The sequence below is a fragment of the Erythrolamprus reginae genome, chromosome 4, assembly GCF_031021105.1.
Source record: "Erythrolamprus reginae isolate rEryReg1 chromosome 4, rEryReg1.hap1, whole genome shotgun sequence".
NCBI classification, from domain to species: Eukaryota; Metazoa; Chordata; class Lepidosauria; order Squamata; family Dipsadidae; genus Erythrolamprus; species Erythrolamprus reginae.
In genome coordinates this window covers 44,789,988-44,816,042 of record NC_091953.1, presented here as the reverse complement: position 1 = coordinate 44,816,042, position 26,055 = coordinate 44,789,988, and the positions used below count along the sequence as shown (strand labels likewise).

At 39.2% G+C, this 26,055-nt stretch overlaps 2 protein-coding genes and 1 pseudogene across 2 annotated transcripts in view; 2 read left to right on the top strand and 1 right to left on the bottom strand.

Annotated features, from left to right (window-relative positions):
• Positions 1–154: 154 nt before the first annotated feature.
• LOC139167419 (U6 spliceosomal RNA) lies at positions 155–253 on the bottom strand (annotated as a pseudogene).
• Positions 254–4,166: 3,913 nt separating this feature from the next.
• Positions 4,167–5,389, top strand: LOC139167288 (putative CENPB DNA-binding domain-containing protein 1). Its single transcript, XM_070751743.1, has 2 exons — positions 4,167–4,615; positions 4,848–5,389. The coding sequence occupies exons 1-2, from the start codon at positions 4,207–4,209 to the stop codon at positions 5,321–5,323; spliced, it is 885 nt and encodes a 294-aa protein (XP_070607844.1). The 5' UTR covers positions 4,167–4,206; the 3' UTR covers positions 5,324–5,389.
• Positions 5,390–7,130: 1,741 nt separating this feature from the next.
• Positions 7,131–26,055, top strand: part of GABRR3 (gamma-aminobutyric acid type A receptor subunit rho3) — a 30,235-nt gene continuing 11,310 nt past the window's right edge. Inside the window, exons 1-5 of the mRNA XM_070751742.1 lie at positions 7,131–7,264; positions 13,643–13,755; positions 18,456–18,523; positions 22,121–22,344; positions 25,524–25,606. Of these exons, the coding sequence (XP_070607843.1) occupies positions 7,131–7,264; positions 13,643–13,755; positions 18,456–18,523; positions 22,121–22,344; positions 25,524–25,606 (622 nt within the window). The remainder of the gene's footprint in view (positions 7,265–13,642; positions 13,756–18,455; positions 18,524–22,120; positions 22,345–25,523; positions 25,607–26,055) is intronic.

Genomic DNA, 26,055 nt, shown 5'->3' with positions numbered 1-26,055 from the left:
TATTCCTTACAAAAGCAGTTTGTTACATTGTATTTGTGCATTTGTGTACCCCCACACACATAATATACGTTGCCATATCACTCTTGCACTTTACAGCAATTATAAAATACAGTAATATGTCCAGAATAAAAGTTAAAATAAACTTAACATTGAAAGTAATATGGAACAATTCATAAATTGTCATGCCATCTGTATGCATTGGCATGCTAATCTTCTCTCTGTTCCAATTGTAATATATGTCCTGTCAAAGTATAGCATAGAGGGCTGCTGGAGGAGTAATTACAAGGCCATTCTTTGTGTGGATACAATCGTATAGGCTTACAATGAAAGTCTGTGTTAGCAAACCTAAGCTCCACTAATATTATTGTAAACAAAATAATAAAAGGATGCCAGGTGGTCTTTAGATGAGTGCTTCCTAACCATAGTGATCCACAGCAAATAATCCCTTTGGTAATGACAAAAGGAAAAAAAATTAAATAGCTAAACCTTATGAGACTATTACATTTCATAACAGGACATTCTTGCTGGAAATCACAATAGTATTTTTGCCAAATTTTTGCAAGATTACAGATGGGTGCACCATAATCTTGTGACAGTTCACAGTTCATTATTGGTTTTGGGATTTAATTTTTGAGCATCCACAAACACCAACTTCAGGGCCTGTTGTCATATTCTATGTTGTATTTGTTAAAAGCCTTATATGATAGTGCAGTGATGGCAAACCTTTTTTAGTTGGTGTGCCAAAGGGGGGGAGAATGGCGGTCATGCACACATGTGTCCACACCCATAATTCCATGGGACCCCCCGTGCCCCCTCCCCGTTCCCAGCACGCAATGACATGCTTGTTGTTTGCTCCCCCAGACTCCTAGGAAACTGGGGAGTGCAAAAACTGCCTCCCCCCCGCCCCCCCAGAAATGGCCTGTTTCAATTTGGGAAACGGGGTGTTTCTGGCTCCTAGAAAGGCTCTGAAGCTTGGGGAGAGCAAAAAAATGGCCTTTCCCTACTCCCAGTGGGCCCAGAAATCAGTTGGCGCACCGGACCTGAGCTCGCGTGCCCATTGATATGGCTCCGCATGCTGCTTGTGGCACACGTGCCATAAGTTGGCCATTATGGTGCTAGTGCATGCATGTGTGTGGATCTGATTTTCGGGCCTTCTAGGCCCACTGGGAGTTGGGGAAAATGCTGTTTCCAGCCTCCGGAGGGGGTGGGGAAGGCTGTTTTCACCCACCCCAGGCTTCTAGAAAAACTCTGAAGCCTGGAGGGAGCAAAAAACGGGTGTGCCATCATGTGCCAGGAGTGGAGAGGGCTGCATGGAATTATGGGTGTTGGCACGTATGTGCACAATCCACCTATGCTCCCCCCCCCTTTTGCCATGGGAACCAAAAAAGGTTCACCATCACTGTGATAGTGCGTGGAGCCACATAAAGAAAAAGATTGGGAATTACTATACTGCTCAAAAAAATAAAGGGAACATTGAAATAACACATCTTAGAACTGAATGAATGAAATATTCTCATTGAATATTTTGTTCTGTACAAAGTTGAATGTACACAACCGCATGTGAAATTGCTTGTCAATCAGCGTTGCTTCCTAAGTGGACAGTTTGATTTCACAGAGGTTTGATTTACTTGGAGTTATATTGTGTTGTTTAAGTGTTCCCTTTATTTTTTTTGAGCAGTATATTTTAATCTATGGTTTCCTCCCACCTGAAATCATTTGGTCCTCCTACAACATTTTGTATATGAATACTGGGCTTTGGAAATCAAATCTGCTAAGGTCATTAGGGTTATTTTTCAAAACAATACCTCATTTCTGCAGAAGGTATAATTCAGTTTATATAACTGAAATAAAACTCAAAATTATGCATAATATGCATAATCAGCAATTGTGGGTTTAAAAAAAAAACCATTGAAAAGGATCAGCAACAACATTGCAATTGCATAGGCTCTGTCACACCTTTGGATCCCCAAGCCCGTTAACAAAAACCACATCTTGAAGGCCTTGTAAAAGGCCAGCAGTACTGGGGCTAATTTAATCTCTGGAGTGATGTTCCAAAGGGCTGTTGTTTAGCTAGGTTTATCTCAGCCAGCGAGAAAGAAGTCATATTCCCTAGGGAAGTGAGAATGGCCTTGAAGGACATGAAGAGGAGCCACTATCTAAACAATGGTCAGATAAATCGCCCATAATTACAGGGCAATTAGTCCGAAAAGACACATACCACATGATAGAAGGAAAACCAAAAGTCTTTATCAACAGAAAAGCAGAAAAAACTCCCTTTTTAAATGTCAAAGGGATTTTCTGGTACACACAAGGCACAGGTTAAATGCAATCCAATTTCTCACCCAGTAACTGGGAAATTGAGTCCAATTCCAAAGTCCAGAAAGGCCACACACAGTCTTGAACAGGGAAACAGCAAAACCACGATCTTGACAAAATTATGAATCAGACAAACTTCCACAAGGCTAAACCAGCACGCTGCTCTTTTTATCTGTAGCACTAATTGCAGCAGCCCCACCCAACCACAGGTGGCCTCACTTATGTCCTGTAATAATCCTTCAGTTGTTCTCTCCTATGTTCAGAATCCAGGGATGATAAGGATGATTGATCTCCTCCTGGGCTGTCTGCCAAACTCTCCTCTTCCCTGCTACTCACGCTTCCTTCGGCAGAGGAGCCTTCGTCGGGAGATTCTATCGGGAGCAAAACAGGCCTGTGGCATGTGGATGTTTCCCCCACATCCACCTCCACATTCCTTGGGGCAGGAGCTGGGCCAGAGCCAACCACAACATCCCGGATGGAGAAAATAAATATCTCAGACAATTCTCTGCCTAGCTCATAGGAAGATAAAGGGAGGGAGGAGGGAAGTGAATTTAGAAGTACAAGTTTCTGTTACTATAGATTTACAATAAAACTACTGACCTACGTGGCATTGGTTCCCTAGTCTGGATTGCATTGAACAGCTGACATAGAAAAAAGATTTGTTCATTGTATGCAGAAATAACAGCCTACATATATACTATATTTTAGTAATACGCTTCTTCCTAGCTTTGATACAAAAGAACTCAGGCAGATATTACAGTGTCTTTCAGGATGCACATAATGTCGCAAAATCAATTTTTTAATGTAACATACACAATAACATGACAAGAAGGCTGGCTCAGAGGGGAAAAAGGTAGTCCTTTCAAGATACTGTAATCTCATTTGTGTGCAATGCATTAAAGTATGTTTTAGTTAAATATTTGGGTTTTTTTCCTTAGAGGAGATATTTAATATGAAGAGAAAACAAGACAAAGATGTGTACAGTATTTGAAGTAAAAATGAAAAGGTTGCATAGACTACACCTTGACCTTTTTAAAGGGTTGGTCTGGTCCTCTATTTATTACTTTTAAATAAAATATACACTGCTCAAAAAAATAAAGGGAACACTTAAACAACACAATATAACTCCAAGTAAATCAAACTTCTGTGAAATCAAACTGTCCACTTAGGAAACAATACTGATTGACAATCAATTTCACCTGCTGTTGTGCACATTCAACTTTGTACAGAACAAAGTATTCAATGAGAATATTTCATTCATTCAGATCTAGGATGTGTTATTTGAGTGTTCCCTTTATTTTTTTTGAGAAGTATATATTTTAAATGAGATAAAAAGAGATGGGGGTACTCTTAGATAACTTTCTGTTCTTAGTTCTTTTTGTTCTTAAGATATTTTATAACCATCCTATTTGCATTGATGAGATCTGAAGAGCAGTTTCAAATTATAATGCTACAACAATCTGGTAGTAACATCTGGATCAAAGTAACAACCTCTTCAAATTTAATTTGGCATACAGCTATTTTGATGGTTAGGATCACTCCAGAGAACACCAATAACATTTCCATACATGTGAACGAACATAATTCATCTTTCAGTGTTTGAAATAGATTCTTGTTACCTTTACTGGATTCCTAAACATGATATACAGTGATCCCTCGATTAGCACGGTCTCGATTAGTGCGAAACGCTACAACACGGTTTTTCAAAAAATATTAATTAAAAAATAAGTCCACGGGTTTTTTTCTACACCACGGTTTTTCCCGCCCGATGACGTCATACGTCATCACCAAACTGACTGGCCATTGCTGATTGGCCAAAATCTCAACCAATCGTTGCAAACGCAAAAAAAAGCTTTGCAACTGTTGGAACTTGTTCAGACTTGTTGGAAGATGGCTCCTAAACGTTGCACACGGAGTGGAGGCGGCGACGCTAAAAAGAGCAGGAGGATACTCACAATTAAGGAGAAAATTGACATTTTGGACATGCTGAAAGAGGGACGCTCTTATGCAGATGTTGGTCGGCAGTATGGGATCAACGAATCGAGTGTGCGAACCATTCGGAAAGACGAGAAAAAGATAAGGCAAAGTTCTCTGATGGCATTCAACAAGGCTGCAAAAAGAATGGTGACGCCTAGAAACAAACGCCTTATGAAGATGGAAGCTGCTTTGTCCGTGTGGGTACAAGACTGCCGCAAAAAGAGCATTGCTTTGGATACCAACACCATAAGGACCAAGGCACAGCAATTGTACAACCGTCTTGAAGACACAGAAGGAGGCGATGCAGATGAGGGAAACGCAGGTAAGGGCTGGGGTTTTTTATTCTGTCATTACATACTGTATTTAAGTGTTTTTTAAGGAAGGAGGGAGGGATGTTAGGAGGGAGGGAGAGAAGGGAAGGAAGGAGGGAGGGAGGGAAGGAAGGAGGGAAGGAGGAAAGGAAGGAGGTGGGCATTTACCATACAGTACTGTACTGTATGCTTTCATTCAAGTCACTTCTCTCTCCCTTTCCTGTCATTCTTCTGCTTCTTCAGCCCCAGCCACATTCACAGCAAGCAAAGGGTGGTTTGAGAAATTTCAACGGCGCTATGGCCTGAAGAGTGTGTCATTGCATGGAGAAGCTGCCTCAGCAGATACAGGTGCAGCAGAAAACTTTGTCCAGCGCACGTTTAAAGATCTAATTGCGAGTGAAGAAGAGGAGGAAGAGGGAGCTGAAGAAGCTGAGGAAGAAGAAGATGTTGGCCTAACGCTTGAGCGGCTTGCAGAACTGAACAGAGCTACTTCAAATGTACAACGCATGGTGGAACTTTGGGATCCCAACATGACTCGCTCTATACAGTTTAACGCCTCCCTTGACAACATCTTTGCACCATACAGATCCATGTTAGCCCAGAAAAAGAAACGGCGCCAACAACTGCCCATGACCATGTTTGTCACGAAAACCAAGAGGTCTGTCACACCATCACCTGCAGCGTCCATTGTAGAAATGGTGATAGAAGAAGATCCCTAGTTATCCCAGTTATGCTAACCCCCACCCCACCCCAAAAAATGTAAATAAATATGTTATTGTTCATAACTTAAGAGTCTTATTCAATGTGTACAGGTACAGGTAGAGGTACAGTAATGGGAAGGGGAAATGGTAATTAAGGGGATGGGAAATGGTAATTTATGGGTTAAAAGTGTTGGGACTGAGTGGCATACAGTACTGTACATACTGTACAGAAGAATGAATGAATGAATGAATGAATGAGTGAATGAAATTCAAACACAGGTGAGGGCTGGGGGGTTTTATTCTGTCATTACACAGTACAGTACAGTATTTAAGTGCTTTTTGAGAAAGGAGGGAGAGAAGGGAGGGAGAGAAGGGAAGGAGGGAGGGAAGGAAGGAGGGAGGGAAGGAGGGAAGGAGGGAGGGAAGGAAGGAGGGAGGGAGGGAAGGAGGGAAGGAAGGAGGGAGGGAAGGAAGGAGGGAAGGAAGGAGGGAGGGAAGGAGGGAAGGAAGCCATTGCCATTGCCGCCAGCGCTGCCCCAAGAAAGCCGGTGAGAGGAAGGAAGGAAGGAGGGAGGGAGGGAAGGAGGGAAGGAAGCCATTGCCATTGCCGCCAGCGCTGCCCCAAGAAAGCCGGTGAGAGAGGCAAATCGGGCGGGCGGGGGGTAGCGGCGAGGAGCCCGGAAAAATCACCATTGCCAGCCTCCGAACTTGCGTCGCTCCACCATCTGCGCATGTGCGGCCATGGAAAAAAGGGCGCGCATGCGCAGATGGTGTTTTTACTTCCGCACCACTATAACGCGGAAAATCGATTAGCGCGGGAGGTCTTGGAACGTAACCCCCGCGCTAATCGAGGGATCACTGTATACAACAATTAAATTTAGGATGCTGATGGGCTAAATTGGAATGGTATGAAATTTAAAACACAATGCAGAATTCAATATAATTTCACTTTGGTTTTGATCAAGACAGAGACATTTATTTATTTAGCTTCGGTTAATATTGACCTATTTTGACATATTCTGCCCATCTTCTAGCAACCTGATGATAAACAGTTTTATCACAACCAAGTGCCTAGAAGGATTTCCCCCAAATGAGAGACAATTGTGGAGGAGGGAGGGAGAGAAGGACGGAGAGAGAGATCCTTTTCAAGTTGATATTTTATGTAACAATCTAAGTGCCCTGATCAACTATTAGCTTCCATTTTTTTCAATAAATAAGATACTGTAATACTAGGTTCTGATTAAATATCTACAAAGTTCTATTTCATACAAAACTTTTCATAAACCTAATATGTACGCAAAAATAAGCTCAACACTCTGAGTTATTTTCTGCATATGCAGTAAGTTTATTTGCCTGACACAGATTTTCATGGGGAAATGAAAGTTTTTCTTATTAAAAAATCCCAGTAATGTGGAGGATTAAGGAGATTAAATATGACATCATTCTTTTGTCTGTATCAATGTTTATCAAATAGTAGACTGAGTGATCATTAAGGCTTTGAGCTGGAAATGCTTCCAAATACAGAGAAATAATGGATGAAAAAGAGAGTAAACTATGTAGACAATATTATTTAATATATTTCTAGAAGTAATACTGCAACAGCAAGGAGAAGTAAACCATAGGATGTGAATGCCGAGAATTTATAAAACTACAGGAATAAGAAGAAACTTCAGATAAAGAAAAATGGAATGTTTTTTTCTTCTTTGAATTTGCAACATCCCATATTATTTGCACACTTTTCATCGCATGACAAGATTATTCCTTAATAAGCGGACCACTGGAATTAAAGATGATTGATACAAATTGATTTTTGTGATTGGAAGACATGGTCCCTGCGTTAAAACTGCTGTTGTTCACCTGTATTTGGCCAACTTCTGTTTTAACCTATAACAGCGATCATCATAATCATTACTATAGCCACCATCATCCTCAAAGGTCATTCGTGAAAAGACATAACAGGTGAGTGAGATAGCCAGCAGGCATCACAACTGATGTCCTTTTAAACTCATGTAATCGAAGGCTTGTATTTGTTATACAGGCTTTAATTTGGTGAAATTATTTGATTACCATATATAAAGAGAAGCTTTTTAAACTAACTTTTCAATTTCTTTTGGAGTTCATGAAGTTAAAGATGTTTAATGCTGTATTTTAAGATTCAGTCAATTGGAAGCTTTACATTAATGACCCTATCAATATATGTTAAAGAGGGAGGCTATTCTCTAACATCAAAATCTAAAGTTTTTAATTGCTACTTTGAGCCACAACCCAGAGAACAGGATTAACTAAGTTTTATGCTTCTATATACAGATTGTCCAAGTCTATAATGTTCTATATCAGGGTTCTCAGGGACCACCAAAGTTACACTTTTAAATCCTGTGGACAACCAAATTCATAATTTTAAGTCCCAAAGACCAATAATACGATTTTTTAAAAGATAAATACATTTGTAAAATAATGATCAGAAAACTTCCATTTTATTAATAGGAAATGCACCTAATTAACCTAACAAAATTATAAATGTTTATTTAATTATAACAAAATCATAAATAATAATTTAATCATAAAATATTTAAATGTTTAATTGTAACAAAAATATTAAAGTTAGTGTAATTATTACAAAATAATTAAAGCATATTTGACGGTGGCTTGCTGAAGTTGGAAAAGTCAGTCCCATATTCCAGAGCTGTAGCTATAGACCCTTCCCTCGCTGCCCTTCTTTCCTTTCGTTTCCTTCCCTTTCCTTTTGCTTTCTTTTCCTTTCCTTTCCTTTCATCTTCTTCCTTTCTTTTTCTTTCCTTTCTTCGACCTGGACTGGATTAATTGCTCTCGGCCATACCTGGTCCAGGGGCCAAGGCTTCTCCATAGACCACCAAAATTTTCTCACATACCACCAGTGGTCCACAGACCATAGGTTGGTGACCTGTGCTTTAGATCATCCATCAAAATGTTGCAGGTGAAAGAACAAAAAAGTCAAGCAAATTCCTGTGGAATTTTGCATTTCAAAAGTTCTCTGTGGAATTGACATAGATATTTCAAGACATAGACAACTTTTTGTATAGTTTAAGACTTGCTGCACTAATACGTAATTATATATTTATGTTTCCACATCCTCTCGACTTTAACGGGCACCCCCTTCCCTCCCCCTTTTTAATATTTGAAAATCAATAAACTATTTTTTTTAAAAAGGAACCTTCAAGTTGGCAAGGTTGGAGACCCCTGCTCTAAGGCATTACTCACTCACAAACCTGAAGCTGCTTGTGTTTCTATGCTGCTTCCAGCTGTTTTTTAAGCTAACTTCAGAAATTTCTGTCCACTAAGAAAACAGCAGGAAACAGGGGTTCCTATTGTTCCTAACAGTTTTCTGTAAGCCAAAGGAAACTTTGCAGCAATGAAGAAGTGATAACTCACCTTCAAAAAAACAAAACAAACACAAAGTAGCAATGTTTTTATATTACAAATTAAAAACAAAAGGGAAAAGAAAAAGAAAATAAATCTTGCAGTACTCCGGGCAGATATTAGGAAAAGAAAAGGAGCTGTAAAAAATATGACTTTAACAATCGAGTTGTCGAAGCGTGGAACTCATTGCCAGACTCAGTGGTGTCAGCCCCCAGCCCCAAACATTTCTCCCTAAGACTCTCCACGATTGACCTCTCCAAATTCCTAAGAGGCCAGTAAGGGGCGTACATAAGTGCCTATCGTCCCCTGTCCAATCTTCTTTCCTTATCTCACATATCATACATTTTCTCTCCTTTCCTCCAACCTCTCTTCTTTCCTACTTTCTATCATTATATATATTACTTAATGTCTATTCTCCTTCATATGTATTGTATATTGGACAAAGAATAAATAAATAAATAAAAGTTGTAGTAGCTGGAACCGAAAGTAAAAGGGGACCTGGAGAGTTGTAAGGATTAAATGGAATGTAGTTGACAAAGGGGAAGTAGTCCTCATCTTTTGACTATTCATTTAGCCTTCATTCATAGTTAGTTAGTTAGTTAGTTGGTTAGTTAGATTTCTAAGATGCCCAACTCCTTCCAGACTCTGGGCAGCATGCAACAAATTTAAAAACAATCATAAACAATAAAACCCCTAAATATAAAATAACTTATTCTTGCTGACCAGAGCTGGATGCTGCTGCTCAACAACCCCAAGCCTGCTGGCAAAGTCAGGTCTTCACGGCTTTCCTGAAGGCTAGGAGGGTGGGGGCAGTTGGTTCCAAAGAGCTGGAGCCACCACAGAGAAAGCGTTCCCATGAGGGCCCCGCCAACCAACATTATCTAGTCGATGGGACCCGGAGCAGGCTAACCCTGTGGGCCCTAATCGGTCGCTGGGAGGTATGAGGCAGAAGACGGTTCTGATGGCATTGAAGAACCAGTACTTATGACTGATCCTCAGAGCTGTGCTCATCCCTCACAATTACAACTGGTTGCAGTGCCCCCTGATCACGATTCCCAGAAAGTCAATGGGGAAGCTGGTTCTGCCGGCAATTTTCAACCACCCGTAATTACAGGGTAATTAGTCAGGAAGACACACACCACACAATAAAAGGAAAAACCAAAAATTTTTATAAACAGAAAAACAGAAAAAACTCCCTTTTTAAATGTCGAAGGGATTTTCTGGTACACACAAGGCACAGGTTAAATGCAATCCAATTGCTCACCGAATAACTGGGAAATTGAGTCCAATTCTAAAGTCCAGAGTCACACACAATCTTGAACAGCACAAAAACCACGATCTTGACGAAACAATCAGATAAACTGCCATGAGCCTAAAACACCAGGCTGCACTTTTATCTGTAGCACTAATTACAGCAGCCCCACCCAACCACAGGTGGCCTCATTTTCTCTTCTAATAATCCTTCAATTGTTGTCTCCGATGCATCACTCTACGCATGTGTGGATGTGTCATTAATTCTTGTTCAGAATCCAGGGATGATACAGATGACTGATCTCCTCCTGGGCTGTCTGCCAAACTCCCCTCTTCCCTGTCACTCACGCTTCCTTGGTCAGAGGAGACTTCGTCGTCAGATTCTACTGGGAGCAAAACAGGCCTGCGGCATGTGGATGTCTGCCCCACCTCCACCTCCACATTCCTTGGGGCAGGAGCTGGGCCAGAGCTAACCACAACAGCAGGGAAGTTGCAAGTTGCTGAGGAAAGCTTCCCCTACCCATGCATCTTCCTTTAGCTCTTGCCAACTATTGGTGTGCCCTTGCCGTACACTCCCCCAACCCTCATCATGCCACCCTCGCGCCCTTTATGCACCTTAAGAGCCCTAGTGGTGCAGTGGTTAGAATGCAGCATTTCAGGCTAACTCTGCCAACTCTCTGGAGTTCGATCATGAGGGGGCTCAAGATTGACTCAGCTTTTCATCCATTCAAGGTCAGTAAAATGAGGACCCAGATTGTTGGGAGTAATACGCTGACATTTCGGACTACCCAGAGAGTGTTGTAAAGCACTATGGGGCAGTATATAAATCAAAGTGCTAGTGCTATTTGCACATCCCACTGAAGTCTTGCCTTATTTCTACTGTATTGTCACATGCCTCAAGTATGTCACATGTCTCAAATCCTTGCCATGCGTCTCTTATGCTCTCATATCGTGCAAAATGCACCTGCGAGAGCAATCATGGGCTTCCCTAGGTATGCCCATGTAACACCAACACTCCGCAGTCTGCATTGGTTGCCGATCAGTTTCAGGTCACAATTCAAAGTGTTGATTATAACCTATAAAGCCCTACATGGCATCGGACCAGAATTTCTCCGAGACTGCCTTCTGCCGCACAAATCCCAGTGACCGGTTAGGTCCCACAGAGTTGGCCTTCTCCGGGTCCCGTCGACTAAACAATGTCGTCTGGCACGACCCAGGGGAAGAGCCTTCTTTGTGGCGGCCCTGATCCTCTGGAACCAGCTCCCCCCGGAGATTAGGATTGCCCCCACCCTTCTTGCCTTTCGCAAACCTCTTAAAACCCACCTCTACCGTGCATGGGGGAATTGAGATAACTTCCCCAGGCCTATACTGTTTATGTATGGTATGTTGTGAGCATGTTTTTAAATTATGGGTTTTTAGTTTTAATTATTAGATTTGTATTGTATATTGTTTTTCTATTACTGCTGTGAGCCGCCTCGAGTCTACGGAGAGGGGCAGCATACAAATTTAATAAATAAAATAAATAAATAAATAAATAAATAAATAAAAAGATTTAGTCTTTGATAAAAGAACTTGGTGTTTTGTCCCTAAAGTCCCAAGCAAGTCAGTTTTATCAATTCTGCTACTTCTGCCATCTTTAGAATCCATTCCTCCATTTCAATATTTCAGTATTGTATTTCTCCAACTTTGTACATATACCAGTAGCAGGGCCGCCATCAGGAATTTTGGGGCCCCATACAGCCTAAGTGTCTGCCCCCCCCCATTTTAAAACTACTTTATTTTGCGACATACCAATTATGTATTAAATTTACCTTTTAAAAAAAAATTAAACCCTGCCACTACAACAAGGTACACTTGTTTGACAGATTAATAATATGTTAATAACGTAGAAAATATATTCAAGTGACATCAACATATTACATACATATAAATAAATAACCAGAACAGTGCAAATACACCAAATTAACAAAATATTATTAATTTTGCCATCAACAATATTAAAAGCAGCAATAAAATGGCACAAAGGATAAAGACAAAATACTCCTGCATCACACTAGAAAAATATTTGTTTTCACAATAATACCAATAAATAACAGGTAACCAGAAGATAAATTATACGCAATAATGTTTAAAATTATAGTAAACTCCACCATAGGTGTAAAAAGCACAGTGCAAGAAAAAAGAAGAGAAAGAGGAGGGAAGAGCAAAAAACCCTTCTCCTCATTAACCTCTCCACCTATCTCCTTATAGCATTTTCCAAAGTTTGCAAAATTTTAAAATTGCTTTATAAAAAAGAACATACCCTCACGTATCATCAAATCCACATTATGAAGCAAATGTGCAAAAAATCCAAGATTTTTTCTCATACATGTACCTGCTATTGAGTTCCATAACTTAATATATTTAAGCTTTTAAATGTCTCTTAACAAATAGCATGTCCATGGCTCTAAGAGCAACACCTTTTTTTCCTCTTTATTCTTTCTTCTTTTCCTAGGATGTTATAATATCTATAAAACATATGGTGAGATATTACTGTGTATGCATTTAATATAATTTAGAATGTGAAATTTAAAATACCAAACTCCCGCTTCAGATCCCGCTGCACAAGTCTCAAAATATGATGTGGTTGTTTGTTTTTTGAAAATCCTTAATCCTTAGCTCTACACAGCTTCTCCTTTGCATATTCAAATTTTCCTATTTCCCAGAATGCTTGCTTCTCGAATCCAGGATGGTGTTTGTTCTCGAATCTAAAATGGCGAGATGGCTCCAAAAAACATGTCAACTCCAAAGCAACACATCTTTTCCTCACACTTAGAAGGGAACAATTTCGAAAAAACCCTAACACCATAACCAAAATGTATACCAAATTAGGTCTGATCCAAACTTCATCTTTAACAGCTATGAAGCTCTTCAGGCAGAATAGTGAAAATTCGGCATTTTTGCTGACTTGTGCTCTTGCCTGCTCCCGATTGTAACAATTTTGCAATTGAATCCAATTAGCTTCCTTAGCACTCTCGCCGCCCCCCCCCCCTCATTTTTGGTAATAAGTACTGCCATATCGGTGGCCCTGACCAGTAGTCTTACTTTAAATATACAGTATATAACAGTCTTCCATAAATATTTTATCCCCCAGGCTTATATAGTGTTATGTATGGTATGCTTGTGTTGTATGTTTGTTAAAATAATGGGTTTTTAGATATTTTTTAAATATTAGATTTGTTTATTGTATACTGTTTTATTGTTGTTGTGAGCCGCCCCGAGTCTGCGGAGATGGATGGCATTCAAATCAAATCAAATCAAATCAAATCAAATCAATAAATAAATACCCCCTCACATCACCCACCCAACAGTAACCACTTTCCTACTGGCCTGCTTGTGACTTGCCTGTGACTTGCTAGTGGTTGCCAGGAAGTTGCCTCATATAATGATCACTGGCAAAGGAAATTCTGGTCCCAATTGCCTTCATAAATAGCGGACTTCACTCAGAGTTAGCTTGTTGGGGCATTAATATGTGGCTTGGACTAAAACCTGGGTTGGATTATCTCTCCATATTTTGCTTGGACCTTTGACTATCTGACGGTGAATGTTGACTTATTTGCTTTATACACGAAACTAGAATGATCTTATAAATTCTGGGGGATGTATATGAACAGCATATGTATGGATGTTTGTTTGTGTGTTTGTTTATAGCAAACAACAATTTAAGACAAGGAAACTAGACAGCACTAAAGTACCACCCATGAAATCGGAACAACTTCTCCATATAGAGAACCATGATTTTGCCATGAGGCCTGGCTTTGGAGGTAAAAATAGCTCTTCTATTCATTATTTCTCACTATATGATCGAAACATTTAAATATGTTAAAGGGTTAAATAAGGTCCAGGAGGGAAGTGTTTTTAATAGGAAAGTGAACACAAGAACAAGGGGACACAATCTGAAGTTAGTTGGGGGAAAGATCAAAAGCAACGTGAGAAAATATTATTTTACTGAAAGAGTAGTAGATCCTTGGGACAAACTTCCAGCAGACGTGGTTGGTAAATCCACAGTAACTGAATTTCAACATGCCTGGGATAAACATATATCCATTGTAAGATAAAATACAGGAAATAGTATAAGGGCAGACTAGATGGACCCTGAGGTCTTTTTCTGCCGTCAGTCTTCTATGTTTCTATATTTTCAATTTATTTGAGTTTATTTATTTATCAAGTTTTGAAACTACCATCTCCCTCACAGAGAGACCCTGGATAGTATATAGTAACATTAAAGCATATTGTTTTTTGTAGAGAGTAAAAATGTTCCCAGTTTGCCTTCTCCTAAATAGCTGCTTTGTGATTGACCACATTCATCATTACAGCCATTGTGTGAAAATCTTTAACATACTATTAAAATATCTAACTATAAAAAATTGGCAACCCCTACGTTAACATTAGAGATAAGTTTGATTTGTACAAACTGGGGTAACTTACAGTTAAAGGTATACTATGCTCTTTCTTGGTGGTCTATTTGTTTTCTTCAGTAGATTCATAACTGGTTGTACACCTTAACCACAGTGAGCCTAAATGTTTCTTTTTTAAAAGCTGTGATAAATGCTTTTAATAATGGCTTGTTATCTTTTAATGCACCCAAATGAATCTCTGGTGATTTAGTTGGAAAATGGCTATTCTGGAAACTTCTCTCTATTTTATCCACTAATTCTATACAGAATGATTGCAATTTAATAAAAATACTATTTCAAGGACACTTAACATAATAACAGAGTTGGAAGGGACCTTGGAGGTCTTCAAGTCCAAACCTCTGTTCAAGCATATCAGGTTAGTGTCAATGGCTTCTTGCCTTCCACCATTAGGTAAATCCACCAAAGTACCATAAGAGGTTTGTCAAACTTCCGGTAGGTCACCTGATTCATTTGTGATGTGTTTTTCAGAAAATGGATGGTCATGTCATGCTTGCTTAGTTTTAAGTCTTCCAAATGCTTTGAATGAGCTCTCATTATGTACAGTAGTTTGCAACATCCCATCACAATATCTAGAAGAAATTAAGTCATCTACTGCAGTGTTTCCCAACCTTGGCAACTTGAAGATATTTGGACTTCAACTCCCGAATGCTGGCTGGGGAATTCGGGGAGTTGAAGTCCAAATATTTTCAAGTTGCCAAGGTTGGGAAACACTGATATACTTCACCTAGAAGGGAGAAATATATATCCTAGACCAGTGATGATTAGTTCTGTACTAGCAAAAACTTCAGAAGAGAAGGATTTAGGGGTAGTAATTTCTGACAGTCTCAAAATGGGTGAACAGTGCAGTCAGGTGGTAGGAAAAGCAAGTAGAATGCTTGGCTGCATAGCTAGAGGTATAACAAGCAGGAAGAAGGAGACAGTGATCCCGCTGTATAGAGCGCTGATGAGACCACATTTGGAATACTGTGTTCAGTTCTGGAGACCTCACCTACAAAAAGATATTGATAAAATTGAACGGGTCCAAAGACAGGCTATAAAAATGGTGAAAGGTCTTAAGCATACAATTTATCAGGAAAGACTCAATGAACTCAATCTGTATAGTCTGGAAGACAGAAGGGAAAGGGGGGACATGATCGAAACATTTAAATATGTTAAAGGATTAAATAAGGTTCAGGAGTGTTTTTAATAGGAAAGTGAACACAAGAACAAGGGGGCAAAATCTGAGGTTAGTTGGGGGAAAGATTAGAAGTAATGTGAGAAAATATTATTCTACAGAAAGAGTAATAGATGCTTGGAACAAACTTCCAGCAGACGTGGTCAGTAAATCAACAGTAACTGAATTTAAACATGCCTGGGATAAACATATATCCATACTAAGATAAAATAAAAGAAATAGTATAAGGGCAGACTAGATGGACAGTGAGGTCTTTTTCTGCCGTCAATCTTCTATGTTTCTATGTTTCTATGACTAATCTTTTTTCCCCTTAAGTGCTTAAAGTGCACATGTGCATGCTGTTGCACATGCGCCTGTGCCCACACCCATAATACAATGCCCTTCCCTCTGCAGATGCGTGCATGTGTGCACCCCCACCCCATTTTTGCCTCCCATCCCAAAACAGCGCTGATGGGGGAAAGTCTCCCATCCCCAAATGGTGCTTGGAGGGAGAAAAATTCTCCTGTCCCCAAAGGGCACTGGGAGGGAAATCTCTGGAGATCTGGGAAGGCATGGGCAGCAGAAAGTGAGGAGAAAGGTAGTCTCCCCCTGCGCAGACCCGAAAATCAGCTGGCTGGCGGGAGGCGCATGCATGCGTGGTGGAGCTTGTATGCCCACCGAAAGGGCTCCATGTGCCATCAGTAGCACGTGTGCCATAGGTTTACCATCATGGTCCTAGACTAAAACATTCCAGTCATTATATGATATTAGCTGAACTAATAAGAAAGATTATTTTTACAGTTGCACAAGTGCAACACATTAATTATATAATTTACTTTAAAATCAGCAGAATCAATGCTAAATGCATGCATATTTATGTGGTAGCCTGCCTCATTTACAGAAATGATATGGTGTTAACCAATAATTGTCTTCCAATTCCACAGTCCCAAAATGTGATTAAAGAAAAATTACAATCTGCATATGACCTAATATGAAAAGTTATGTAACAACATACTAAATTTTATTAAGAGGCTTTAAATATAAAAGACTGGAGGAAATCTGCCTGTTTATTTGGAAGATTCTAACATTATCTATAAATATTTTATTCAGTATTTTAATAGGGAACTTTTAAAGTGAGTCCATTTTTAAAAACAAAATTGCTTTTATGCATTAACTTTCATTTATATAGCCCAGTGGCTCCCAACCTTTTAGACACCAGGGATTGATTCAGCAGAAAGAGTTTTTTTCGACAGAGCAGGGAGGGTGTGGTTTTATGTGCTGCCTGCATCCAATGGATGGAGCTTCACTTGTTTGCGTGGCCCAGTTCCTGGCATGCCATGGCCCACTGCAGGTCCATGAGCTAGACATAATAAAGGAGAGGATTTATCCTGATGATTAGAAAGATCTGATATGCAATTTTTTGTAATGTAAGGGAGTGAGAAGCCTTAAACTACTTCTTAATGTTTTCCCAGTTTTCCACAAGAAAAGAGACATATACCAACTACAGTGTTCTGACCGGCTCTGTCAATTAACAGCATTTAAGCCCCAATGAAGACTTGAATTTCAAATTAATATGTACAATAGTCTATTTACAGAACAGGGTGCTGGAAACAGTGAGAAACTCAAAGGAATGGCACTTTGCCTGCCAAGACTCCAGAGTTATCAGTCCAACTGATAATAAATGTCCAAAAGAACATTGTAAATTAAAGCCAATTAATTCTCAACCTGAACAGATATTCACAAATGTTTCTTAAGACTAGATTTTGCAGAGTTGCTGATAGAAAAACACTTCGGCTGTTAGCTCTCTCTCTAATCAGAAGGGAATGTTGCAATTATGCGATGACTTTCCTTTTTCCTCCCCTTTTATGCCACCTGTGATGATGTGATCTACGTTGCCGGAAATACTCCTGTCTCCCTCACATTCTTCTGACTCTCGCATCTAAAATGGGGTCCACTCTACCCCCCTCCTCCTCTGACTGACACCATCACATCTGGGGGGTCTGCAGCCTCCAGAGTATCCCCATGCCCCAATTCTCCCTCGTTTTCACTGTTCGACTCCTCTGACAAATACACTAGCGTATGACCCCCAGACAGACCTGGTTCATTCTCATCAAAGTCCAAGACCAAAGGGGCTGGATGTGAGCCAACCACAACATACAGTATATATTTGATCTCCCAGTCATGACTTCTGAAGGTCAGTTATGAAATACATTGGCCTTCTATAGACTTACAATGTAGTAAACGTACAATTTAAATCAGAAGGCCACTAAAGATGATTCCCAGGACACTGCAACTTTCATAAATATGAACCAGTTGCCAAGCATCCAGATTTTGATTTTATAACCAGGAGAACGCTGCAATGGTCACAAATGTGAAAAATGGACATAGGTCATTTTTTTCAGTGCTGTTGTAACTTTAAATGGTCACTAAATGAATGGTTGTAAGTCGAGGACTACTTGTAGCACACATTATATTTCCAAGCTTGTTAGCTTCTCCAGTATTTGCTTGCCCACTTGCCTCTTGTAGACCTACCATACTTTGAGATGAAGAATCCAACATTTTAAATTCCCAAGAATTCATAGCTTTACATAGCGGGTGCCCTGCAATCACCAACCTTTGAAGGAGTAATCAAAAACAGGTGACCAAATGTGTCTACAAGATATATCTAGTACCACTGATCGTTCCCATGGATCTTAGGTTGCTGCCAACTGATGTATATGATCAGAAAGCTCTCTTCTGTTTGGAAAAAAGCATTCATACAGTTGCTTCAAAAAGAACTTCAAAGCAAGCGTGACGTCCATATTTAAGCTGTGGTTAAATTATTGATGAAGCAAAAGACTTAAAATGTTCCTGGACTCTTTCATTGCTGCTGTTTGTTCTTTGCATGTTAAAGGATCACCAATCCCAGTTGGTATTGATGTGCAAGTGGAAAGCATTGACAAAATTTCAGAAGTTGACATGGTAAGTTTTTCTTCAGTTGCTGAAAATGTAATATAGAAATGCAGGTGAAATAATTATCAATTTGACGACAGGAATAAGGGGAAAATGTGGGCAATGGGGAATCTTTAAATAATTGTGTTATTCACTAAACAAGTGACTATTTTTTATACAACTAATTAGTCTGTTTCCTATCTAAGAAATGGAGAAATTCCTTATAAATTTAAATGTCTTTTATATCACACCTATTTGTTCATATAATATGCTATATTTAAATTATTGCTATTTTCACAACAATAATGCAAAAGGGAAATTAAGTATATAAAATAAGGCAATTTCTAAATCGTCGTATCAAAGAAAAGAGAGGAGACTTATTAACGTTGTTGTATAACTGGCAGAGGATGTCCTTTCAGCTTTATAATATTGATTTTTTTTTGTGTGACCATTAAAACTTGTAAGGCTCATTTCCAATACAGGTGATCCTTGACTTACAACTAATTGTCCAATGACCGTTCAAAGTTACAACTGCACTGAAAAAAAGTGACTTATGACCAGTTTCCACACTTACTGTACAATTATTGTAGCATCCCCACAGTCTTGTGATCAGAATTTGGGGATTTAGCAACTGGCATGGGTTTATGACAGTTGTACTGTCCCATAATCATGTGAACACAATTTGTAACTTTCCAAGATGGCTTCTGCTAAGCAAAGTCAATGGGCGAAGACAGGTTCACTTAGAAACTGCATGATTCATTTTACAATTACAGTGATTCATTTAACAACTGTAGCAGAAGGTCACAAGATGGGGCACAACTCACCTAACTATCTTGAAAATTTGGGCTCCATTGCGATTGGAATTCGAGGACTACCTGTATTCTCCCATTAATCTCAAAATTCTTAGTATGTATTTTCGAAATATGCCAGGATAGGCAAGTATATCATATGAAGATTACGTCAAAATTATGATGAGGTAAATCTTGCCCTTATGTACAATTGTCCCTCGATTTTCGCGGGTTCGAACTTCGCAAAACGGCTATACCATGGTTTTTCAAAAATATTAATTAAAAAATACTTCGCTGTTTTTTCCCCTATACCACGGTTTTTCCCGCCTGATGACGTCATACGTCATCGCCAAACTTTCGTCCGCCTTTAATAAATATTTTTTTAAAATAAACTTTAATAAATAAACATGGTGAGTAATAATCTAAATGGTTGCTAAGGGAATGAGAAATTGCAGTTTAGGGGTTTAAAGTGTGAAGGGAAGGCTTGTGATACTGTTCATAGCCAAAAATAGTGTATTTACTTCCACATCTCTACTTCATGAAAATTTGACATTCACAGGCAGTCTCGGAACGCATCTCCCGCGAAAATCGAGGGAACACTGGACTTGTATTATGATCTCTGATGCAATTACACAAGTTATACTTTGTTTCGTCACATTTATCCATGTAGCTGTTCATGAACATAAAGGGTTAGAAAGATCTGTGAATATTAATAGACAAATTGAGATGAATTTTTGAATCCAAGAAGGAAGCTGTTATAAAATTTAACTCTGATATATTAACATTTTGAGCATCCTTTCCAAAAATTAGCTCAATCCTCCAATTTGTTTATAAAAAGATTTATAGGTGTTCAACACAGAGAAACCATTTTTTCCTAAATGCATTGTAATTTTAAATCTATTGAAATATTGAATAATTGAATAATAAATTACCATTTAACATATGCAACCTATACTGTGAAAATATTGATTATGTTGTATGAAATAATCTTCCATCATACAGAAGTATTCTGTGAATAATCTAGGGTGCTTACTCAAGATTTCCGTACAATCATTTGGATTCAAAAGGGAAGAAAGATGTTACAGTGTATATTGAGATGTGAACAAAGCACCTTACAGTAGCTCCACCAGAGATGGGTTCATTCCTGTTCAGACTGGCTCACCCGAACTGGTAGCAACCCACTGGTGATGTCACAATGACATCATGGAACTGGTTCTGTCGGTGTCGATCTGTGGGAGCCACCATCATTTTAAAAAAATTTGTTTTGATTTTTTTAAAAAAATGGTATTTTCTTTTATTTTGAGCATGAGCAGAAGCCGAATTTTGGGCACTGCACATGCATCACCATCTTGTTTTTGGCTTTTGGGGGACGGGATTTTTTTGGAATTTTTGGTAGTGTGCATGCGCATGCGCTCTATGCAAATAATGTCATCTGGCGGGATCCAGGGGAAGACCCTTCTCTGTGGCGGCCCCAACCCTCTGGAATCAATCCCCCCCGGAGATTAGGATTGCCCCCACCCTCCTTGCCTTTCATAAACTCCTTAAAACTCACCTCTGTTGTCAGACATGGGGAGATTGATTCCCCAGGGCCGTTTCCGTTTTATGTATGATTTGTATGAGACATATGACTGTTTTTACATTAAGGGGTTTTAAACTGTTTTTAATCATTGGATTTGTACTGTTTTTATTGTTGTGAGCCGCCCCGAGTCTTTGGAAAGGGGTGGCATACAAATCTAATTAATAATGATAATAATAATGATAATAATAATAATAATAATAATAATAATAATAATAATAATAAAAATAATTGTTCTGTCGGGCTCTCTGGTAGAATCCTCCCAAAAATTCACAGGTACAAATTTCAGACACACACACGTTTGAAAATTCAAAACAATGTTCTTTATAATGAAGATTCACTTAAACTAAGCCGTCTTTTGGTATAGCAAAGAGGACTCATCTCCAACCAAACTGGTAATTTGTACAAGCCCCTTATCAGTTCTGTGATACTCAGCTTGCAGCTGTGAGGCAATTCACAGTCCTTCTTCTTTCACAAAGTGAAACACAATTTGCTCTGGTTTAGTTTCAAAGCGGGGGAAAATCAGCACACAAAAAGTCAAAGTCAGTAAAGCAGTCATGAAATACAAGGATCAGATAATCCTCCACAATGGCCAAACCCACAGGCTGCTATTTATAGCAGCCTCACTAATTACCACAGCCCCACCCAACCACAGGTGGCCTCATTTTCTTTGATAATAATCTCTCAGTTGTTGTTGCCTATGCATCGCTCTCCGCATGCGTGGCTGTATCATTAACTCTTGTTCTGAATCCAAGGAGGAGCTAGATAATTGATCTCCTTCTGAGCTGTCTGCCACACTCTCCTCCTCCCTGTCACTCATGTCTTCTTGGTCAGAGGAGCCTTCATCAGCAGATTCCACCGGGGGCAAAACAGGCCTGCAGCATGTGGATGTCTCCCCCACATCCACAGTCCTTGGGGCAGGAGCAGGGCCAGAGCTAACCACAACACATAATAATAATAATAATAATAATAATAATAATAATAATTTACATGCACGCCCATGAGGTATAGCCACGTGGCACAGGAAGAAGAGAACTGGCAGTGAGGTAAGTTAGAACTCACCCCTGAGCTTAACTATTTCTTCAAACCATGCTTCTTCATAATCCAAATGTTTTTAACTTTTAATGTTAATAGTCGAACTACTAATTCATATTAATAGCTTAACTACTGAAAAGTAATGTTTAGCTATGACAACTTTTATAGATTATATCATTAAATGTATGAATGCGTATCTGTATTTCCCTTCCTCTCCTTTCCATCTAGGATTTCACAATGACTTTGTATCTCAGGCATTACTGGAAGGATGAAAGACTCTCATTCCCTAGTACCAGAAACAGAAGCATGACATTTGATGGAAGATTAATAAAAAAGATTTGGGTACCCGACACATTTTTTGTTCATTCAAAAAGATCTTTTATCCATGACACAACCATGGAGAATATTATGTTGCGTATCTATCCAGATGGCAATGTGCTCTTCAGTTTACGGTAAGCACAGAAATCTTACTTTTCAATCAGGAGAACACACACATAACATGGGAGAATTATTTGAAATGAGGATACATTACTGCTCCCAAAGTTGTAGTGAAGGGCTACCAAAATTTTTACTATCACACTGTGGGTGTGGCTTATGCATTTTCTTTCAACATCTTTCAGTGCAAATTGGATGCTCTGGTGTGGAGCTCCATTTTCGCTACCCCACTGCGTTCCCCTCCATTCAGGAAGTAGCCCCCCCCTTGCACAGTTGGTACCTTCTAGATTTATGGGAATATACCTCCCCATAATTCTTAGGAATGGTACGATTCAACCACATATTTGGAATATGTCTGTTCAGGATGGCTGGTTTATTTATATAACTTGTAGAGGATATGAAACTATCCCTGAATTTACATCAGTGTTGTATGACTTTCAGCCCACACAGGTCACTTTCACTGCAATGTTTCTTCCATGTCTGTCTAAATTTCTCTCTGTCTAGCAGAGGTGCTATTCAGCAGGTTCTGACCAGTTATGGAGAATCAGTAGTGGAAATTTTGAGTAGTTTGGAGTACTGGTAAATACAGTGTTCCCTCAATTTTTGCGGGGTATGCGTTCCGAGACCGCCCGCGAAAGTCGAATTTCTGCGAAGTAGAGATGCGGAAGTAAATACACTATTTTTGGCTATGAACAGTATCACAAGCATTCCCTTAACAGTTTAAACCCCTAAATTACAATTTCCCATTCCCTTAGCAACCATTTAGATTATTACTCACCATGTTTATTTATTAAAGTTTATTAAAAAAATATTTATTAAAGGCAGAAGAAAGTTTGGCGATGACATTAAATGTCATCCGGCAGGAAAAACCGTGGTATAGGGGGGGGGAAACGCGAAGTATTTTTTAATTAATATTTTTGAAAAACCGTGGTATAGACTTTTCATGAAGTTCAAACCCGCGAAAATCGAGGGAACACTGTATTATCTCTGACTGGCCCCGCCTCCATGTATTCTCTGCCTCCCGAATCCCAACTGATTTAAAGGAAATGGGGATTTTGCAGTAACCTTCCCCTGCCTCTCCCACTAAGCCACGCCCACCAAGCCATGCCCACAGAACTGGTAGCAAAAAAAATTGAATCCCACTATTGCTGTCTTGCCATCAAGAGCATTAAACAATGTTTTAAATAAGATAGTTTCTCTAAATATTAATTTATCCACACTGCCAAATGGGAATGAAAATAACATATTTCCTAGTCTGGTGTAAAACCATTAAAATATAGTAATGTATGTTTTGTCAATTCCCTAAGAATACACAAACTTTGCTTCTGCTGATTACATAGTAGCTTATCAACATAACGTTACCATTTTCCAGTGTTGTGAGAAAAGAATTCTTGGGATGAGTTTCAGTTACAAGATGGGCTTCTGGCTCTGCTGATGACCTTGTAAGTTCCATAGGAGATCGGTCCAGCTATTGATCTTAAAATGTCCCAGTATAAGGTTGCAGTTAAAAAGCTCAAAGTAAATAAAATAATTCTGGTTATAAACCAAAGAAGGGGGGGAATAAACAAAAGAAAGAAGGTTGGAAAAGCAGTAATGTATGGCTTCTGGAATCTTTGCAATACCTTTACCAATAGCGGTCTTACGCTCAGATAAATGTATCTGAGTCTATGGAGAGGGGCGGCATACAAATCTAATAAAAAATAATAATTTACTGTGAAGTCTATGATGAGTTGCATAGGCTCTACTCTGGATCAGATGAGTTGGAAGAAGGAAGAAAAGGAGTTTATAATGGAGCAGTCATCTATATTTTAAGCTGCTGCTGAAGTGCCTGTTCTCTAAGAGTATACTGGGAGAATATTTTTTTTGCCTGCAGCCCTCAACCAGATTCTGAAATCAGTTTTTCTTTTGCTACTTATTCCTTCTTAGATCAGATTTGTTCAATGGATTATGCTGCTGATGGACAGACAATTGGAGCTCCTTTGCATACTTTCTTTCCAATATTTTGTTAGTTTGGGAAAATAAAAAGAAAGGAGGAAGGAGGAGAGAGGAGGGTGTGGTAACAGAGGTTCCTCCCAATGGAAGAAAGATAATGATAATGTTAACCGCTATTGTCTAATTTCTGTCTCCAAAATGACAGCAGGAGGGAGTTTCATGGTGTTGGAGAATATCACCCTATTTATTCCGATGTGATTAGGATATGACAAAATGGGAAAGAGAATTGAGAGCATTTCACATTGTTAGATATTTCCCCTGAAAAGTCCTTTGTAGCTTTGTTTTTGCTCTCTTGAAACAATGCACAGTCCACATTTGATATTTATTTATTTATTTATTTGTACAATACACAAATACATAGGAAGAAAAATAGACATGTGATAAAATAAATGAGGGTGAGAGTGGACTTGGAGGAGAGAATATATGAAAGGAAGAGAATATATAAGATAGGAGGAAGAAAAAAAAAAGACAATTGGACAGGGGACGAAAGGCACATCAGTGCACTTATGTACGCCCCTTACTGGCCTCTTAGGAACCTGGAGAGGTTGATCATGGAGAGTCTAAGGGAGAAGTGTTGGGGGTTAGGGGTTGACACAATTGAGTCCGGTAATGAGTTCCACGCTTCGATTTATATTTTACTTCTCTGAATTGAAATGTGAAGGCATAAAAGTACTTTTAAGAAAACTTGAAAAATAAATATAGGCGCTTACTCAGCGGTGGGTTCCACTCAATCAGCACCGGTTCTCATTGAGACGTTTTGCATGCATGAGCATGTTCCATTCACACATGTGCATTCCCTTGTGCAATTTGGCTTCCACACATGCTCAGTAGCTGGAATCAGCCTGAAACACAGCTCTGGAGCTGATCAGCTGTGCTTCGGGTGAAGGAATAAAAGTCAGTTGAAATCCGGGGGCATGTGGGAGGGCCCTTTTTCAAGTAGTAGCAGAGGAAACAGTGTTCAAATGGTAAAAAAAAAAATCATCAAAAATTCCAAAAAAGATAGTGGCGCCCATGGACCAGTAGTGACCGAACCAAGTCCATGACACCATCCTGATATCACCAGTGGATCACTAGCAGTTCGGGTGTCCTCTGGTCTGAAATGGGAGGAACCCACCCCCGAGCTTATTGAAACATTTCATATTTAAATATTTCACATATTGTGAATCATGTTTATTGAGATTGCCTTTTTTTTTGCTTTTGACAGGATAACAGTTTCTGCCATGTGTTTCATGGACTTTAGTAGATTCCCACTTGACACTCAAAATTGTTCTCTAGAGTTGGAAAGCTGTAAGTCTAACTTTTCTGGAAAATATGTTTTTCAAATGTAATAAGTAGACTTATGTATAATTCATATTAAAGGTACGTAAATCAGCATTTATTTGTTGAAGAATACTAATGTTACCAAATGTTTTTGAGAAGTCACCTCCCACCACATTTCTAAACATTTGTGAAAGAAGACAGAGGAGTCCAAAGGTACTTTTCGAAAGGCAACTGGACTTTGTTTTTTTCCCCTTGAAGATGCTTCATTTCTCATTCAAGAATCTTCTTCAATTTGGATTGGATGGTGGGGAATAGAAGAATTTATATTCTTTGCAGTCATGCTTGTTTGATTGCAAAGAATATAAATCCTTCCCTTCCCCACTATTCAGTTCAAACAGAAGTTTCCTGAATGAGAAGCAAGAAGTCTTTCAGGGGGAAAAATGAAGTCCAGTTGCCTTTTGAAAAGCATCAAAGGT

Excerpts from the sequence above, each read along its gene's own strand:
- LOC139167288 (XM_070751743.1), top strand. The coding sequence starts at position 4,207 with ATGGCTCCTAAACGTTGCACACGGAGTGGAGGCGGCGACGCTAAAAAG. Across the intron at positions 4,616-4,847 it reads TGCAGATGAGGGAAACGCAG|CCCCAGCCACATTCACAGCA; the intron begins GTAAGGGCTGGG and ends CTGCTTCTTCAG.